The sequence below is a fragment of the Hyperolius riggenbachi genome, chromosome 3 (assembly GCF_040937935.1).
Source record: "Hyperolius riggenbachi isolate aHypRig1 chromosome 3, aHypRig1.pri, whole genome shotgun sequence".
Classification (NCBI taxonomy): Eukaryota; Metazoa; Chordata; class Amphibia; order Anura; family Hyperoliidae; genus Hyperolius; species Hyperolius riggenbachi.
Genome location: NC_090648.1, coordinates 199,815,404 through 199,835,930, shown reverse-complemented (window position 1 = coordinate 199,835,930; position 20,527 = coordinate 199,815,404). Strand labels below are relative to the sequence as shown.

The window sequence follows — 20,527 nt, the reverse complement described above, 5'->3', positions numbered from 1 at the left end:
AAGGACCAGCGCTGTTTTTACTGATCTGTGCTGGGTGGGCTCTGCAGCCCCCAGCACAGATCAGGTAGCAGGCAGAGAGATCAGATTGCCCCCCCTTTTCCCCCCCTATGGGGATGATGTGCTGGGGGGGTCTGATCTCTTCTGCCTGCTGGGTGTTGCAGGGGGGGGCACCTCAAAGCCCCCCTCCGCGGCAAAATTCCCCCTCCCTCTCCTACCTGCTGCCCCCCCGGCGATCGAGGCTGCACAGGACGCTATCCGTCCTGTGCAGCCAGTGACAGGACGTCCTCTGTCACATGGAGGCGATCCCCGGCCGCAGCAGCGCCGTACAAATGTAAACAAAGCGGATTATTTCCGCTTGTGTTTACATTTAGCCTGCGAGCCGCCATCGGCGGCCCGCAGGCTATTCACGGAGCCCCCCGCCGTGAATTGACAGGAAGCAGCCGCTCGCGCGAGCGGCTGCTTCCTGATTAATTAGCCTGCAGCTGGCGACGCAGTACTGCGTCGCTGGTCCTGCAGCTGCCACTTTGCCGACGCACGGTATAAGCGTGCGGTCGGCAAGTGGTTAAGTGCAAACCAAACTATGCAAGCAAATGCATGTAATGACATTAGAACTGCTTGGTTTGCAATACCACTGCAGTCAGCAGTAAACGCTGCAGAAGCGATCATAACACTTCAGGAGGAACCCTCCCGCCTGTCCTCATTGGAGGAACAGAAGTCTCTATGGTGTCATCGGTTCGGTTCCTCGGCACGACTCTCACCAATAATCTGAAATGGGGGCAGAACACCACTAAAATTTAAAAGAAATCCCAGCAGAGGCTGTTCTTCTTGCGCCAACTGAAGAGATTTGGCATGCAACGGGAGCTGCTGGCCAGCTTCTATACTGCCACCATAGAATCCATCCTCTGCTCCTCAGTCATTGTTTGGTACATGGGCGGAACGGCCAGTGATAAACATAAACTGCAGAGGGTCATAGCTGATGCAAAGAGAATCATCGGGTCTCCTCTTCCACCTCTTGATCTCCTCCACTCCGCTAGATTGAGGAAGAGGGCCACCATGATCTCCTGTGACCCCTCTCACCCTGGCAGCCACTACTTCAAGCTCCTCCCGTTGGGCCGCCGCTTCAGGACTATACCATCCAAAACCACCAGGCGGAAGAACACCTTCTTCCCTCAAGCCGTTCGGTCACTGAACTCTGACCTTCCCCGGTCCGGCCTGCACTCGTAATTGCCGGGTCAGCAGCTGGTCCCCGTCGCTGCCTCCTCTGTTCTTATCCGGAAACGGGGGCCCTTTACTAGCGTCTACCGGCATCACTATCTGTATATCTGATTACTGCATTTCAAATTGTATGTGTTGTTGTATCTGTCTATGCCATGTGTACCACAAATAATTCCGATTATGGCTCTTGCTGTACTTGGCGAAATAAACTGATTCTGATTCTGAGAATACTGTGCATAGAGTGTATGTAAGGTGTTGGAGAGTGTATGTAGGGTATTGTAGAGTGTTGAGCTTCTGGCCTTCTCAATGCACCATGGATCTCAGCAATACTCTGGATTACAGTTAAGCACAGACATTACAGGTTTGTGATCCTTTCAGGTGAAATGCTAAAGTAATTACAGGTGTCCATTGAATGCAATTGTAGTTCCTGTAGATGCAGTGGGAAATACCCCCACTCATCCACACCCCTCCCCTCTCCATAGAGCAGTGTTGGTTTCTTGGCAGAGAACTGAGTAGCTGTGGTGATCAGGTATAAACTGTTGCCTTAAACAATCATGAAATGTTGTCCTAGGCAACATTTATCCACTATGTGCCCATAGCTTAAGCTAAACATAGCACACTGCTATTGTAAAGGATTCTGCCTCAGTGTGTTAGTATTTTTATTATGTGGTTTACTGTCCCACTTGCTTTGGTCAGTGTCAGGGCTCCAGAAACCACAGATGATGCAAATGTGACATGAAAACAAATCATGTGATTGGGTTTAGTCATGGTCAATCACATTCTAATAATTTTGAGTTGGTGCAAAGTTTATGTTAGTTTTATATTATTTGGGATAAGTTTAAAGGACTACCATAACATTTTTTTTTAATTTAAAATACTTCCAGAGTAAATTGAGCTATAAATGGCTTTCTTCCTATGTTGCTGTCACTTGTGGTAACTAGTAGAAATCTGATGGAACTGACAGTTTTTGACATCCATCTCTTCATGGGGGCTTCTTAGTATTTCAATTATTCTTTAGAAAAGTACTGTCTGGAAAGGTTCTAGACAAAGATGCAGGCCTCCCACCTGTTTGCACAGAATAGTTCTGGCAGTCGGCCTGAGTAACTGCTGTTCACTGCTTTGCAAGTGCTTGAAAATAAAGAAAACCTTGAAGATCCTCCATGAGGAGATGGGCTAGTCCAAAGCTTGTGAGTTCTGTCAGATTTCTACTGCCTACTGCAATTGACAGCAAAAAAAAAAAAAGAAAAAAAAAAAGTCGTATAAAAACATTTTACTCTGGGAGAAATGTACGTGCTATTTAAATGTATTTATGTATTTCAATTTTTTTACAATCAGCAATCTGAAAATAGTATGTAATAGAAGTGTTTGCATTTCAGGCAAAGATTTGAAGTGTGAGCTGACATGCAGAGCAATGGGCTACAGGTTCTACGTCAGACAAGCTGAAAAAGTGATTGATGGAACACCATGTGACTTAAATGGAACATCTGTCTGTGTAGCTGGTCAATGCAAGGTAAGAAAACTATTCATACTGATAAATGCAAAGTAAGTTAACGTATTCCTGCCTAGCAAAAGAGAGTCTGTGATTTATGATATGTACTGGATTGTTAATGCACTTATTTCTCCAAGAGTCACTCACTGTTTGTCTATATCTTTGTCTTTATTTTGATGTATCACCATACTTTTTAATATGTTGGCAACTTTATTGCATTGAAAGAGAAGAGGATAGGACAACAGTAACTATAGTATAGTCATGAATTGAAATGTATACACAAATTTATTTAACCACAGCATTAAAGAGGAACTGTAACGTGAAAACGTTCCCTGGGGGTACTCACCTCGGGAGGGGGAAGCCTCAGGATCCTAATGAGGCTTCCCACGCCGTCCTCCGTCCCTCGGGGGTCTCGCTGCAGCCCTCCGTACAGCGGTGACGTCATTATTTACCTTCCCGGCTCCAGCGCAAGCGCTCTGACGGCTTTCGGCTCCGAAGTAGGCGGAAATACCCGATCGCTGTCGGGTCTGCTCTACTGCGCAGGCGCAAGTCTCCGGCGCCTGCGCAGTAGAGCGGACCCGCCTGAGATCAGGTATTTCCGTCTACTTCGGAGCCGACAGCAGCCACAGCGCCCCCGCTGGAGCCAGCAAAGGTAAATATTGAAGTCACAGTCGGCTCTGTCGCCGGCTGTTCGGAGGGCTGCGGCGAGACCCCCGTGGGACAGAGGACGGCGTGGGAAGCCTCATTAGGATCCCGAGGCTTCCCCCACCCGAGGTGAGTACCCCCCAGGGGCGTTTTTTAATGTTACAGAGTCTCTTTAAAACACATTCATTAAATGGAAGGGCTGGAACGTCTCACTTGCCAAGAAATAATGTACAAACTGGGTTCATTTAGCTTGGAGGAAAATATGGCAATCAGAGGGCAATACAGTATATAAGCTTAGCAGAGAAGCTTTATATCCCCAAACTTGAACAAAGGACAAGACAGCATGATCTGTGTATGGAGGAAAAGAGATATTGTCATTTTATTTAGGGAGGGATTCCTTACAGTAAGAGTGGTTAAATGTGGACTATTTTATCACATGAAGTAGTTATGGTAAACTCTATATCTGCCTTGAAAGGAGGCTTGGATGCTTTCCTTGCATTGAAAGATATTTATTGCTATAATTACTAGATCATTTTTGGTGTTGTTGATCCAGTGATTTCATCTGACTCCCACCTGGGGCAAGGAAGGATTTTTTTGGTCAGAATATGGGGCTCACTGACGTCACGCCGCACAGACCCATCTCTCTCACCATTCACACTGCCATTGCTGAAGCTCACTCGTTCTGCTGTCTGTATGACAGCAAAGCTCTGTAAACCAGTCAGGAACCGATTTCATTGGCTCCTGACCTTGTGATCACTGTTGGCCAATCACAGGGATCACAGGGTCATGAGCCAATTAAATCAGTTCCTGCCCATCTCACAGCGTTCTGCTGCCTTACCGACAGTAGAGCGAGTGGGCTGTAGCGGCAGGAGAGTGGCGGAAGCATGTGGCGCGGTAATTGAAAACTATGCAGTGCAGGGATAACCGGTCCCAGTAGTGTGCAGGATAACAACCTGGCAAATATTTTATTTTAGAAGATTATTGATATGTTTTAATGTTGTGGTTAAATAAAAATGCAAAAAACCTCTTGATTTTACTATTATTATGGATATCCCCTTTTTTGTCTTTCAGTTTTGCCTTCTAGACCATGGTCTTTATTTGGGGGTTTCTGCTATTTAACTGAACATAGTGCCTTTTCTTGGCGTTTTATATAATTATTTCATTGTATGTTTTATAAATTGCATCTAAGAGCTATAATAATACTTAATTTTAAGCAGAATCCTTACCATATTTGAAAAGGTATATAAAACACTACAGGTACTCTTAGTTGTTGCTTTCTTCTGTTTACGCTCACCCTTTAGTTGCTGAATGTATCATCTTTTTCTATGCGGAGGACATTGTGGTCATACATTTCTTTATACTCTGTGTTATAAGCACAAAAGGCCTGCTTCCCTTCCTGTTGTGTGTATGTACAGAGCTTGTACTATGCAGGGGATTATGGAATGAAACTGAGCAAGAATTGCATGATCTGCCCATTGGAGAGATGGGGCTTCCACTCTGACACTTAAACATACCAACTCTGTGGTGTGGAGGTCCTACCTTGACTAATGTTATCTATAGGAATCAAGAGTCAGGGACTCATATTTTTTTAAGAAAAAATATTTTCAGTTTTGTTCTTTATAATGCAAACATTAATCCAAAGCTATTTTCAGCTTAATTGCATGTTTTTTATCTGCTTGTAAAACACAAACATTCCACGGTGCTTCAAGCAGACAATTGTGAATAGTGTCACAGTTTGCTGTAGGTCAGTGAATTAGTTCTAAAGGTGCTCATTAATGATACAATCCCTTTTGTCCAATCTTACCTAATTTATGTAGGAAAAGGGCCATACTGAGTGAATATTCTTTGAAGGGTAGTCCTTCCAATTACATAGAAATGGTGAGAGTGGACAAAAATGACTGTTTCATTAGTGGGCACCATAATGATGAAAATGAGTAACATTCCTTGTTGCAGCTAATCTTCTGCAGCAAGGTAGGAATGTCTGGCCACAGTTTCGTAGCAACTGTAACTCTAAAAGAGTACAGAGAGTAATAAGGCTCCTTTCCCACCTGTGCCTTACTGTGAGTATTTTCAGCATTGTGATTCAATATGGTAACGCAAGGCATGGTTGCATGCAAAATGAACATGTAAAGCAATGCAAGTGAATGAGAGCGTTTAATTTACCAAAGAGCATAGCTCATAGTTTCTGTTCTTTTTGGGCTGTTTACCCCATAAAACAGAAAATGTCACAGATCTATAAAAGCGCACTTAGGAAAGTGTACTTCAAAAGCGAATTGCACATCATGTAAAAGACACATTGAAATGCATTACATAAAACGCACAAATACAGCTTCCAATAAACAAATGGGGAAGGGACCTAAAAGGTCTTGCTGTCAGTTCTGGAAAGTCTTAGCTGGCTGCAGAATAAAAAACACTACAATAAATTACATGCATGTAGTTTTTGTTTTGCTTTTGATGAAAGTATAATTTTGCTGTAATGATTTTGATAAGATAGTTATTTGCTACTAATCATAGTATGGGCTTGATTCACTAAGACAAATAGCATGCCTTATCAAAGTTAACACGCCTTAACAGAGTAGCATAGCAAACTTACGCCTGCTAATTGGAAATACCGAGAGCTCCGCTCGTCCTGCCCTGAGCCTCTGCGGGTTCGTAGCGCGCGCTATGCTACTCTGATAAGGCGTGTTAACGTTGATAAGGCGTTCTAACTTTGATAAGGCATGCTATTTGTCTTAGTGAATCAAACTCTATGGGCTCGATTCACAAAGCGGTGCTAACCCAGTTAGAGACTTTAGGCATGATAACCATTGCACCACTCTGGTGAAAAGCCAGTTTAGGTGTGATAAGTTTAGGCATGATAAGTTTAGGTGTGATAAGTTTAGGCATGATAAGTTTAGATAAGTTTAGATCGCTTGCAAAGTCCCGCACGCAAAGCAGCGCCATTAAACTTTTATACGAAGTACACCAGTCTTTGCTAGCGTAAAACTTTTGATCCGCTGTGCACTGCGGTGCTAACGCAGTTGGCGCTTAAACTTATCACACCTAAACTTATCACACCTAAACTTATCACACTTAAACTTATCACACCTAAACTTATCACACCTAAACATATCATGCCTAAACTGAGTTTAGGCATGATAAAGGGCTTTTCACCACGGTGCTAACTGTTAGCACCGCTTTGTGAATCAGGCCCTATGACTTTTAACCTATCTTGCATCAAGTTACGCTACTGATGCAAGTCTTTAAAATATCTCGTTGCTTTGAATGCTACTCAGAATTCAGTTTAACTTTATCACTTTAAATATTGCAAATCCTCATGTATTACTCCGAAAATAGCAGTGTTGCACTTACGGATTAAAGTGAATAATATGCAAAATGGTAGATTCCACCCCAACAGAATATGGCTGGGAAGAAATTTGATTTTCACACTGTTACTTTTGGCCAAAGGCAGGTACAATGACTGGATAGACAATAAGGACTCAGGGGGCAGAATTTAAAGAGACTCTGAAGTCTCTTAAAAATCCTTTTTTTAATCACAAAATTTTGTTTAACATGTTAGCCCTAATTAAACCGCTGCATTCCCGCCACTGTACACTATCTGTATATTATATCAGACTATAGTTCCACTTTAAATTTATTCTGCCACTTGAATAAGAGAAGGTATACATTTCATGCAAGGTATCCACTACGCACAGAAAATATGGTATGTATCTTAATCCAAGAAGCTAGTGCCCACTTGTAAAAGATGAGCTTTCCTAGCAGACTTAGCTGCCATGTTTGCTTTAACCTTCTGGGGACCGGCAGCCTAACTCCCTTAAGAGCATTTTCACATGTGCGGGTGCATTTAGATAGCCAGGCAGCTGTATCCCCAGTATAGATAGCTAAGGATGGGTGTTCCCAGCATAGACAGGTGTCCCCTGTATGGGTCCATCTGAAAATGGCGCAGGGAGAAAAATGACGCACCGTTCTGCCGATAAATGTATCTTAAAACGATATTTACCGTTTTAATGTAAATACATTAAAACGGTAAATAGCGTTTTATGATACATTTATTGCAGAGTGGTGCGCCATGAAAAAACACACAGGGGCTGCTAGTATAGGCAGTGGGGGTCGGGGCAGAGAGAGGCAACGGGGGTCAGGGCAGAGAGAGAGAGAGGCAGCGGGGTCTGGGCAGAGAGAGGCAGCGGGGTCTGGGCAGAGAGAGGCAGCGGGGGTCGGCTTAGGTCGGGGCAGAGAGAGGCAGCGGGACACTGGAGGGCAAAGGCATCAGGGGAGGATGTGTGCAGAGACATACATTACCTTGTCCTGGGCAGCCGATCGCTCCTTCCCTCCGCTCCTGCACTGCTTCCATGTGTTTGCTGTAGTCCTGCAGCCGGCCAATCACCATATAGCTTCAGTCTCCGCATGGTGATTGGCCGGCTGCAGGACTACAGCAAACACATGGAAGCAGTGCAGGAGCGGAGGGAAGGAGCGATCGGCTGCCCAGGACAAGGTAATGTATGTCTCTGCACACATCCTCCCCTGATGCCTTTGCCCTCCAGTGTCCCGCTGCCTCTCTCTGCCCCGACCTAAGCCGACCCCCGCTGCCTCTCTCAGCCCAGACCCCCGCTGCCTCTCTCAGCCCAGACCCCCGCTGCCTCTCTCAGCCCAGACCCCCGCTGCCTCTCTCAGCCCAGACCCCCGCTGCCTCTCTCTGCCCAGACCCCCGCTGCCTCTCTCAGCCCCGACCTAAGCCGACCCCCGCTGCCTCTCTCTGCCCAGACCCCCGCTGCCTCTCTCAGCCCCGACCTAAGCCGACCCCCGCTGCCTCTCTCTGCCCCGACCTAAGCCGACCCCCGCTGCCTCTCTCTGCCCAGACCCCCGCTGCCTCTCTCTGCCCAGACCCCCGCTGCCTCTCTCTGCCCAGACCCCTGCTGCCTCTCTCTGCCCAGACCCCCGCTGCCTCTCTCTGCCCAGACCCCCGCTGCCTCTCTCTGCCCAGACCCCCGCTGCCTCTCTCAGCCCCGACCTAAGCCAACCCCCGCTGCCTCTCTCAGCCCAGACCCCCGCTGCCTCTCTCCTCCCTCTGCATTTGTGAACACTTATAACGCTATTTAGCGTTATAAGTGTAAGGTCCACTGCCTGCGCCATTTTTTAACACTTATAACGCTAAATAGCGTTATATAATGTAAGTGTATGAGGCGCCCTTCTCATTCATCTGGCGCTGTGCGCCATTTTTAATTGTCACGCCCCTGTATAGCCAGCAGCCATTACTCACCTCTCAAGCTCCAGTGATGAGCAGCTCTACCCCCTCCGCTCTTCCCGGCATCCCTGCTCACACTGCCGCTAAGTTCCGGGTCCTGGCTTTACATTGTCATGAAGCCGGGACCCAACATTAGAGCCAGAGCGAGCAGGGATCCCATGCAGAGTGGAGGGGAGCAACAATAGCCAGGGGAATGTCAGGAAGGTGAGTCCCAGTCCTCTTCTTCTACGATCAGCTGGCGATCGTAGTGATCATGTGATCAGGAGCCAATCACTATGGCGCTTGATCAGTAAGGGGAGATGTCAGCTGTCATATGACAGCTTAATCTCCCCTCTGGATGCATGCGATCACGTCAAGAGTGTTAAAAGCAGGTGTCTTAAATCCTATGCAGCATCAGGTTTAGGCAGCCGCAAATGCAGCGTAGGATTTGCACGCACGCACACACAAACACACACAGATTTGTAGTAGAAACAAGAGCGTAATTTTGCTAAATTATATACTGTATGTATATATATATATATATATATATCAGTAACTTTTAATAAAAACATTCAGTTTTAACTGTTAAAAAAAAAAACATATGCGCTGGCCATGGATGCTGACGGTTTACCTGGCAGCTGTTAGAAATAACATTCATGCAAAAATGATCATTTATATGCTGCCGGATTAGGATGGTGACAACTCCACGGCGAGTGGCGGCGGCTAATCGGCGCGGAGCTGCGGCGATCAGAGTGCACACGCAGCTAGCAAAGTGCTAGCTGCATGTTGCAAAAAAAAAAGTGTGCAAATCGGCCCAGCAGGGCCTGAGAAATCCTCCTGCGCGGCATAGCCCGTGCTCAGCACGGGCTTACCGCCAGGGAGGTTATTACATGTTTATTAACCTCCTTGCCGGTTTTCCCGACCTGAGCTCGGGGTAGAAAAAACAAGCTATTAGCGGTGATCCCGAGCTCAGGTCGGGGTAGGCATTGCAGAGCTTTACCTTTAGTTGTGGAGTCCCGCGTGCAATCTCGCTGCCGCCGGGATCCCCCATGTCCCCGCTATTTTTCCGGGGACCCGGCAGCCAGTTGGAGCAGCGCAGCCGTGGTGGTGGCAGCAGAGCGGTGGTGGCAGCGTGACGTCATCGGGGGCGGGGCTAATATTGAAAACAAACTTCTCTATATTAGAGAAATATAGAGAAGTTCGTTTATATGTATATTAGCGCCATCTTGTGGGCAAAAAGAAAACTGCAGCACAGGAGACCAGGAAGGTAGATTTTTTTTTTTTTTATTTTGCTGCAGATCTCCCTGCCAGAATGATTTTTTTCAGGTTTTAGGGTCTGAAAGAGTGGGAAAAAAATTGCACCGCTTTTAGACCCTAAAATCTGGAAAGAATCAGACCGCCAAGGAGGTTAATATGCAAAAAAGAAAAACTGTTTTCTGGCTCAGAACATGCTTACAATGCTTCCCAGATCTTTGATTGATGTTATAAAGCTCCCCCAGCATGCACTGAAAATTAGAGATGGCTCGAACCTCCGATTTTAGGTTCGCGAACCTCGAACGCGAACGTCCGCAAAAAGTTTGGTTCGCGCTAACTTTTCAAACCGCAATAGACTTCAATGGGGAGGCGAACTTTGAAAACTAGAAACAGTTATGCTGTCCACAAAAGTGATGGAAAAGATGTTTCAAGGGGTCTAACATCTGAGTTTTTGCATGGCAGAGTGGGATACACACCAAAAGTCCCAGGGAAAAATCTGGATTTGACGCAAAGCAGCGTTTTAAGGGCAGAAATCATATTGCATGCTAAATTGGAGGCCTAAAGTGCTTTAAAACATCTTGCATGTGTATACATCAATCAGGTAGTGTAATTAGTGTACTGCTTCACATTGACAGACCAAACTCACTGTGTAATGCACTGCAAACAGCTGTTTGAGTAGTGACAGCCGTGCTGGACTGGTGCGCACCATGGCGAGATTGCAGGTGATGGCGGTTTTCAAGCCCATATGGTCGCCGGGCTAGGGTAGCTCAATGACAGAACAACAGTGACTGTCCAATTGATCGAATTTGGTCTGCCCACAATGAAGCAACGACCTTATTATCTTCGGTTTCCCCCCCCCCCCGACACACTCGTATAGCCGGTGGTCATTGATTCATTGTGATACGCAAGCCCCTTCACCGCGGCAAGGTAACGATCATGGACGGGAATTGACACTTGTATGTGCCTTTTGTTTTGTTGTTGCAGCTGCATTGCAGCCAGAAAAATTAGGCAGGCATGTACTCGCACCAGAAAAATTATTTTAGCAACCACTGCTAGCAGCGGCCTTAACAATTCAGGAATCCGCCTGGAGTCCTGGACCCTGTTGGTGGTGGCGGAGAAGGCAGTCAAGCGGCCTGCAGGCAGAGATGCTGTGTGGGGACTTAGTCTTGGAGCAGGCCTGACCGTGCTTTGCAGACCACGTGGTCAGATGGACCCTTGACCCAACGCTGTGTACCAGAGATGACACCACTTGCCTTTTAACATCACGGTACAGTTTGGGTATCACCTTTTTTGAGAAATAATTGCGGCCTGGTATCTTCCACTGCAGTGTGTGGCTTTGCTTTTGTGTCCTGCTTTTCCTCAGGTGGTCATCCCATTGCAGTTTGTGCTTTGTCATCATGTGCCTTCATAAGGAAGTTGTCTCTATGCGGGTCTTGGTCTTTCCATGGTTGAATTTTTGGTGGCAGAGAGTACAGATGGCATTGCTCTTATCTGAGGCAGACACACAAAAAAATGTCCACACTGCTGAGCCCTGGGGCGATGGCACTTTGGTGGTGGCGCCGACTGAGTGTTAAGTGGGGTGCCAGAATCAGAGCAGGAGGAGGAAGGTATGTCACGCTTCCATGTGGAAGCTGAGGTGTTCAGTGTTAAACAAATATGTCCTGACAATCTTGGGGGTTGATGGCACACGCCTTCTGAACACTATACTTTGGTCCAGGGCTGCACGAAATCATGACAGCACGACCTAGAACAGACCTGCTGGGTGGCCTGCCTCTGCCTGTTTTGCCCATATTGGGGGGATGAAGTGAAAGGTATGCACTGACTTGACTAATACAATGTGCAGTCACACAGGTGCAGTGAACAGGTATTCAGTGACTGGTATCAATGCAATGTGCAGCTGTCACACACACAGGTAACTGGTATATAATATAACACTGCTTGCGGTCACATAGGTAGGTAGGTGCACTTAACAGGTAGGTATGCAGTGATTGGTATTACAAATGTGCAGCTGTCACACACACAGGTAGTCACTGAATGTGCTGGGCCTGGCAGTGGCACAGTAGGAATTACCAAGGGGCCAAGGTCCAGCAGCTGCGACTGACTGACAGGGCTGTATATGCAACACAAGTGTCTGTGAGACACACAGAAAAAAATAGATCACAAGAACAACATTAGCTCTCAAAAGAGCTGTTGAGGATGAGGAGTGCTTTTTAGCAATAAGTATCAGCAAGGGGCAAGGTAACAAGCCTAACACAAGAGCCTAACTAAGCTTTCCCTATGTCAGCAGGTTTTCTCCCTTCTCTAATTACTGCAGCCACATGAGTGAGTGAAAAAGCTGACGCTGCCTGCGTTTTATAAGGGGGGGGGGGGGCCTCCAGGAGGGAGTGTAGCCTGACTGGCTACCCTGTGTCTGCTGACTGTGATGTAGAGGGTCAAAGTTGACCCTAATGATGTAGTATAGGGGGCGGGTCGAACTCGCATATAGTTCGCGGTTCACCGCAAACGCGAACCACCGAAGTTCGCGCAAATAAGTTTACGGTCAAACCTTTCAGGCCATCTCTACTAAAAATGTCTTAACAAGGATGAGCAGTCAAATGTGTTGTAGTGATATTGCTTTTGCTGTGACATGTTATAAACATAACAAATTGTATACATTTGATATTATACAGTAGTAATAACAGCTCAGTATCTACAGATGTACTCACCTGAACCTCGAGATATTGCAGCATGCATTCTAAAGGTTTTTTTTTTTTTTTAAATCTATCTTGTTGTCTCAGAATACGGCAGTTTCTTTTTTGGAGTCACCAATGCACCATGCACTTAAAGCATCTCCCTTATTTTTTTAATCTTTTAATTCTTCTACAAGCTCAATTGATTTTAAGAGCTAGACAACTTGCTTTGCTTCAGAGTTAAATTCATTCAAGATAGTGCTTGAGTTTCATTACACTAAGAGCTCAATGACTAGACTTCTTTATCTGTAACTTGACTGCCAGTCTCCATGCTGTCCTCAGAGTGGTGCATATACACTGACCTTTCTAAGAATGACACGTTTTACTGCTTTTGTCTTGAAAACTGTCCTTCATTGGTCCAGTCTCTGAAATGTTTCAAGTCTTCTCATTTCTGCTTATAAAAGTGAAGGTGCTCAACATCCATACAATCTTGATTGTACAATCTTACCACATCTATGTAATATGTAGGAGTCCTCAAGATATGGCCATGGGCTGGATATGGCCTACTGAACCTATGTATCTGGCCTCCAAGGGTCTTTTAAAGTGATGTTAAAGTGATTTAAGCCACAGGTTGAAACATTGAATAGTACTGTATTGTACTTTGAACAGTACACACTGTCACTGTTGGACAAACTTGTGCACTGGAGGATGCAACGACATTACTACCAATCCTTTCTGTGGTCTTATTTGAATGGGAAATAGCAGGGCTGTTTGTGGCCTACTGGTACCTCAGGAACGACAACATGTGCCCCTCTTACACACAGTATAGAGAGGGATGCTCTATAATACATTGACTGAGGATTACACTATAGGGCACACTGGGAAGCTGTAACATACTTCATGGGACAATGGAATGCTTGATTACACCGCACTGCATAGAATGATGGAATACTCAATAGAGGGCTGGAAATCTGCAATACAGCTAAGAGGAAACTCTGGTGGTTCAATACACTGCAGTAGATACCAGAATACTGAAATACATTAGTGGGGTGGGGGCATGAGGGTAGGATGCATGAAAGGAACATTAATATGCCAGAATAGACTACAGGGAACCGTGCTGGAATACACTGCAGAGGACCATGGGAAGCTGGAAAACAAAACAGGAGACGCTGGCAAACTAGGGAACACTATGCTAGTGGGCATTGAAGTGCTGGGACACACTATTTGCTGTGGGTGCAAAAAAAAATGGAGACACACCTTGGAGAAGTTGAAACCCACCACAGAAGAAGCACATTATACAGGCACAACGGGGCAATCCTCCACCAGCATATACTGGTATGCTTCTCTCACACACCTCTGCCATCACATTGTTCATCAGTGTACAAAACATATTCCCCCCTTCCAGCAGAGCTCATGTGTAGAGGAAGGATGAGTTGTGGGTTTAACTGTAGGGTGAAGAGGACATCAGCTGCAGAGATTAACACTATGGGAGTGGGATGCAAATTAAGGACAGCCCCACCTGGAGGCAGAAGGAGCTGCATGGGTCAGATCTCAGCAGTACAGTGTCATGCACTGCCCACTGCCTGCAGTTCTTTCCACAATAATAAGAAGGGATAGATAGAACTTCAGTAATATAGTGGGTGCAACACCACATCCTGTACACAGTGTTGCTCACTAAGGCTTTGTTTAGATGGACTACAGCAAAGAATTGTTCTTGGCAGATTGTTAAAAAAATTCTAGCTCATGTTTGCTTCTAGGCCCTCCCCTATTCCTGCACTGTTCTCCATCTTTAGTAAGTCAGAAGCAGAGTAACAATGGAGTGACTTGCCAGTTTTCTTGAAATAGAACTAAAATCAATAATTCATGTACGTGAACCTGTGCATTACGGATTAGGAATTATTAGTACTAATGTCAAACACGCTTTAAGTAAAGATCCAAGTAAAATAAATAAAAACAAATCCACTTACCTGGGGCTTTCTCCAGCCCATGTAAGCTGTCCTGTGCCCTCGCCGCAGCTCCGGAGACTCTCGCTCCTGATGACGTCGGCCAGACCACGTGACCTATGCCATGGAGTGCAGAAGACGCCGACTCAGAACCTGACCTGGCGAGGTCGGGTTCTGCAGCGGAGATGACCGGGAGCCTCTGGAGCTGCGGCGAGGGCACAGGACGGCTGTCCTTGGATGTTTCCTTTAACTGTAAATGCTGTTTATAAGTAGCTGTTTTACTTTACAGATTATTGCAAGTGAATTGGTGATTCAGGCTTATTTTTTCATAAACACTTGAAAGTGTGTTTCACCCTAAAGGACAGTAAAACAACCTGATATTAATAATGACCCCCTTCTTTGGTTGTTTCTGTGATCCAGTTACTGGCATAGCGTGCAGGGCAATAGACAGGACATTTTTACACATAGGACTGAGTCATGGAAACAAAATTACTTTGTGTTATTTGAGACTGCATTTCTGTGCCGAGTTCAATTTATTTCTAACGTTAAAATGGGAAAGTTGAGTGCAGGGTCTGATTTTAAAATGTGGTTATGAGGCATCGTTTACTAAAAAGCATTTATTTTCCTTTGATTACCTCTCCGCATACAAAGTAATCATATTCAAACATTCTTGTAAGATGGACTGTCTGCTCCTTCAGCAATCTTTATGTCCACTCTGACCATTAACAAATAAAGTTCAACTCAGGAGCTGCTTGCTTTGAATAACCAACTCCTTTCTGGAAGAAGAGCAGAGATTATTTTGGTTGGCCAGCTAGTGTCTGATATTTTCTTTCTACAAAAACATTTACTTAGTTTCACTGTCAGAAACCTGCAGTAATTTGCTTTCATCAGCCACTCCCTTATAATGGAGGTTTATTTATATTGTGGTTCTTCTGACATCAGCTTTTCTCAATACCCCACTGTCCGGTATTTTATGCTATATTCTAGCTGTAATGTGTCATTGCAAAAACATTTCCCATCTGTAGACATGGATGTATAAATTCTTATGAGAGGGACTACAAAGAAACCTACAGCTGTTACCCATAGATATTGTCAGACAGGTAGACGGCAGCTGTCATTATCTGTGGAGGACTAGAACATAAATACTGGCTTTGTTATCTCAGACAAGAGGCACCGCAGCGATGTATAGTAATATGTATTCCACTTTTCAAGATATCCTGGTTTCAGCATCAGAAACACTCGCAATAATCCACCGCTCCCGCTGGTCATGCCGTTCTGTCCCCGCCGTAGGCTCCTTTCTCTGCCGTCTCTATGGCGGCAGAGTGCTGTGTGCCAGTCAGAAGCTGCTTTCATTGGCTCCTGACCCTGTCAATCAATGTAAGCCAATGGGTTTGGCTTACAATGATGACAGGGCCAGGAGCCAATGAAAGCGGTTCCTGACCGACTCACAGAGCCCTGCTGTCTTATGGACGGCAGAGCGAGCAAATTGTGGTGGGTACAGAGTAGCGAGATCGTTGGTATTGGCGGGGACTTACTGCGATGTAGAGTCTACGTCCAGTCAGGGCCACAGCACCACCCGCTGGACATAGATTCATTCTGCGTTGGTCCGGGAGAGGTTAAGTTATATTAAGTAAAGTTCTTCTTTAAATATGTTTTTAACAAATTTGTAATTCTTGTCTTGTGTCTTTGAAGCTGAACTGCAAGTATAAGCCCTGTTAATTATTTTGTCTTCGAGTGTAATCATGATTGACCTCAGCAGCATAGCTAAAATGTGAACTGAGGCCATACTGAGAGTATTGAAAGTAAGCTGATGTCAAATGATAGAATTCCTAACCATTACAGAATAGGTTACACATACATTTTCAGTCACACTATTTGTATTTTAGTTGTAAATGTAGGTGTCTCAAGTGTGTATTTAACGTGGACCGGTCAAGCTGTTTCTGAACTGAGATTTTGGCCAACTATCACCATCTCTTCTCATGTGGCACTGATGACAGGTTTAGTGGGTACTGGGCTGTTCAAAAGTGGCCAATAGGAACAGCACAGTGAGGGATGAAGGGGCAGGTACATTTGATGACTCAGGCATCAAATAAATGGCTGAAAACAGGCTTCCTGCAAAGTAAACACAAGACCCCCCTCCCCCCACCCAAAAAAAATGTAGATACTTAGCCAAGAAGAGCGAAGCCTCTGGATCCTTGAGTGCTTTCCCATGTCCACCTCAACCTTACCTCCACTGGTCAGGACCCTCTTTTAGTTTTTGGCTGTGCTCCCCTTTGTGCATGAGTTCGGTGGCGATTAAGGCCAAGCCTTACAGAATGCATCTGCTCTTGTCAGATATGTTCAAAGGGTCCATGTGCAGCAATGGAGGGAATGGAGGAGGAGATAGGAAGCCTGGACTGTCCAGAGGCTTCCCTATACATAAATTATTATCTACCTTTATTTTTTTGGTCTGCCTCGGGTTCACATTCATGTCTGTCTCTCAGATATCAATTAAAATCACATTGTTTTGGATGCTACAAATTATGTGGAAATCTCTTTTCTTCTTGTAAGTAATTGTTTTAACTGCAGTGATTACAGAGATGACCCTCTATTAACATATGCATATAGATAATGCACTCTACAAATGCACTATTTAGTTAATCCATTATTCTGAAATGCTATGAAAATATAACCACTAAATGAGAAAAATATTTGCCTGAGAGAATAATGCAAAATGTCAAAGTGAGTGTAGTACTATCAGGTGGTACAGACAATAAGTCAATAATATGTTAGCTGAAGGGATGAGTAATCAGGAAACCATCAGATTGGTTCCAGGAATGCAATGAGATGAGAGATTGTAGATTCACGAAAGAATAAACTTTGTATGGGTTGTAAATGAATTAGTGACATTTTACAAATGATAGTACTATTCAGCAGCGGTAGCAAGGGAGGATATAAACATTTTGCCAGACTTCTCCAGGTCTTTCTCAAGCTGAAGAGATTTCTTTGTATGAGGGTAAAAGTGCAAACAAGGCCAAACCATTAAATGTTTTACATGTGTTGTCCTGATTCCGCAGCCATGGACAGTCCTAAAACTAGCGACACATTTATTGACAGAGTGCATCAATCCACCAAAGAATCAGCTACTTCCTGTCCGAAAATCATTCTGGTAGTGGTGATGATCTTTGGGTAACATTAACGTAGTTCCTGATCTTGATCACGTGTATGCATTCAATTAAGTAAAATAAAATTAAATATAATATAGATTGTGGCACTATGTAGCTAACTTTAGGGTTGATTCATTAAGCTTAATGTGAGCAGCGCGGTAGTGCTGCGTAGCATGCGCTGGTAACTTGCGCATGCTCCATTCACATAACGGCCACTCCACTCATCCCACCCTGAGCTCTTTCAGGTCCAGTGGCTTCATAAAACATGATCCCCTCACTTTGATTGGCTTATAGGCTGTCTGTCACTTGACAGGCAGCCTATTGGGCCAATTGAAGTGTGGGGATCACATCCTATGAAGCCACTGGACCTGTCAGAGCTCAGGGTGGGATGAGTGGAGTGGCCGTTATGTGAATGGAGCATGCGTAAGTTACCAGCGCATGCTATGCAGCACTACCGCGCTGCTCACATTAAGCTGCGCTGCTTAAGCAGCACAGCTTAACGAATCAACCCCTTTATGCTGTGGGATGCAGAACACAATTATGCAGTTATCAGTCAGCCTTCCACCTACTCAGGGAACATGTTTCACTTCTCCTAATTATATTTTTAATCAATAAGGTGTCCAAAATCGTCTGTAAACATACAGCAAAGGGAAATAAATAAATAATTTCAAAGTGATTCAATCTACTGAAAAAAAAAAAATAAAAACCCAACAACCTGTGCTTGCTTTGCATCAGAGAAAAATCAGGTTAAAAAAGGTTTTCCCCAATGTGAATATTTCATTACTTTGGGATTTGTAGGAAACTGGTTAAGGGGGAATAAATACAAGAATTTCCACTGCTATTTTGTTTTTATTTTATATATAAAAGCTTCAGGGCTAATATTATTTTCCTTATTTCACTATTTAGTGAATTATAGAAAATTAAAAAAAAAAAAACATTTCCTTTATTCTAGTCTGACGACATGAAGATTTACCAATTTAACACAATCTTAGAATTTGCTGTGCTGCCTTCTGTATGATGGATAATATTTAATCCAGTAGTGTACTTTAATTTACTTGTACACAAGATAATGAAAGCTCACTCCTGAATCCAATCTAAACGTTCACAAACCTCTTTTTACCATGAGCTTGTGTCTCATGCTTCACCACCATTCAGTTGTTTTAAGAATAAAGACATCCTTCCCCACAATTGTACATGCAGGCTTGTTAGATAGTTCCACATTCAGTTGCCGTTAATGGTCAGCCAAGTTTGCTAAGAAGGCAATTGGTATTTGTTGTTGTTTATTGCTTCCATTTGTGAATACTTCTTGTTCTATTCCTTTGATAGAAGTATTTGATTTTCACCGGTAGAGCTTTAATGATAATAATAGTGTATCGCACAGAACCTAATGTTCTTTTTCCATTTGAAAAGCTCAGTTTTGTGTTCACCAGCTATTTGCCCATTTACTTTATTCTTTTGCTTTTATTTCTTTTTGAGGAAAAAATACACCATACAGCAGCAAACTCTTATTCAAGTTCAACTAAATCCAAAATTGAACAAAGCAAATTCGCAAATGGACTCGAGATTATTTGTGATGCAGTATTTAGCCCGCCAGCCAGGTATAGGTGCCCCCAGTATAGTTAAGTCAGGTATAGGTACCCCCAGTATAGGTTAGCCAGGTGTAGGTGCCCCAGTATAGGCTATCCAGGTATAGGTGCCTGCAGTATAAATAAAAAGGCATAGGTGCCACCAGTATGAGAAGCCAGGCATAGCTGCCTCTAGTATAGGAAGTCAGGTATAGGTGTCCCTAATATTGGAAGCCAGGCATAGGTTCCCGCAGTATAGGTAGCCAGGAATAGGTGCCCCCAGTATAGGTAGCAAGGCATAGGTGCTTCCAGTATAGGTAGCCGGCCATAGGTGCCCCCAGTATAGGTAGCCAGGCATAGGTGCCACTATTACAGGTAGCTGGGCATAGGTGCCTTAGTATAGGTAGCCAGGTATAGATGCCCCTAGTATAGTTAGCCAGGCATAGGTGCCCCAAGTATGGGTAGCCAGGTATAGGTGCCCCTAGTATAGGTAACCAGCTATAGGTGCCCCCAGTATGTGTAGCCAGCTATAGGTGCCCCCCGAGTATGGGAAGCCAGGCTTAGGTGCCCCAGTATAGGTTAGCCATGTATGCCCCCAGTATAGGTGATGGAGGGGGGAGCCATAGCCACACCGGGACTCAGCCAAAGGTGGTGGAGGGGTTCCGACTTCTCCCTCACTCTCAACGCCCCCCCCCCCCCCATCTGTGCTCCCCATCCACTGAAGTGTTATCGGGCTGGGATACTTGTAGAAACAACTCGCCTCCTTCTGGGTTCCAAGAGAAATTCACTTGCCGCCAGGCTCCTCTGTCTGCAGCCGCTTACTGAGCGTATATTTACAGGTCCTTCTCAAAAAATTAGCATATTGTGATAAAGTTCATTATTTTCTGTAATGTACTGATAAACATTAGACTTTCATATATTTTAGATTCATTACACACAACTGAAGTAGTTCAAGCCTTTTATTGTTTTAATATTGATGATTTTGGCATACAGCTCATGAAAACCCAAAATTCCTATCTCAAAAAATTAGCATATCATGAAACGAGCTATTAACCTAATCATCTGAATTAACTAATTAACTCTAAACACCTGCAAGAGATTCCTGAGGCTTTTAAAAACTCCCAGCCTGGTTCATTACTCAAAACCACAATCATGGTTAAGACTGCCGACCTGACTGCTGCCCAGAAGGCCATCATTGACACCCTCAAGCAAGAGGGTAATGCTGCATACACACTTGAGATAAAAGTCTTTGGAAAAGGCAAGATCACAGACCAATTATACCCCATTCCATGTAGTATGAGAGCCATACTCTACACAGTCTATTCTATGGAGCTGCACTCCCCATCAGATAAAATCTTTGCAAGATGCTGCACACAAAGA

General features: G+C 44.6%; 1 protein-coding gene across 9 annotated transcripts in view; it reads left to right on the top strand.

Annotated features, from left to right (window-relative positions):
• The window catches only part of THSD4 (thrombospondin type 1 domain containing 4), an 827,407-nt gene that overhangs the window by 392,440 nt on the left and 414,440 nt on the right, over window positions 1-20,527 (top strand). For all 9 annotated transcript variants that reach the window (XM_068275544.1, XM_068275543.1, XM_068275535.1 and 6 more), the window contains one exon: window positions 2,592-2,725. In XM_068275544.1, the coding sequence (XP_068131645.1) occupies window positions 2,592-2,725 (134 nt within the window). The remainder of the gene's footprint in view (window positions 1-2,591; window positions 2,726-20,527) is intronic.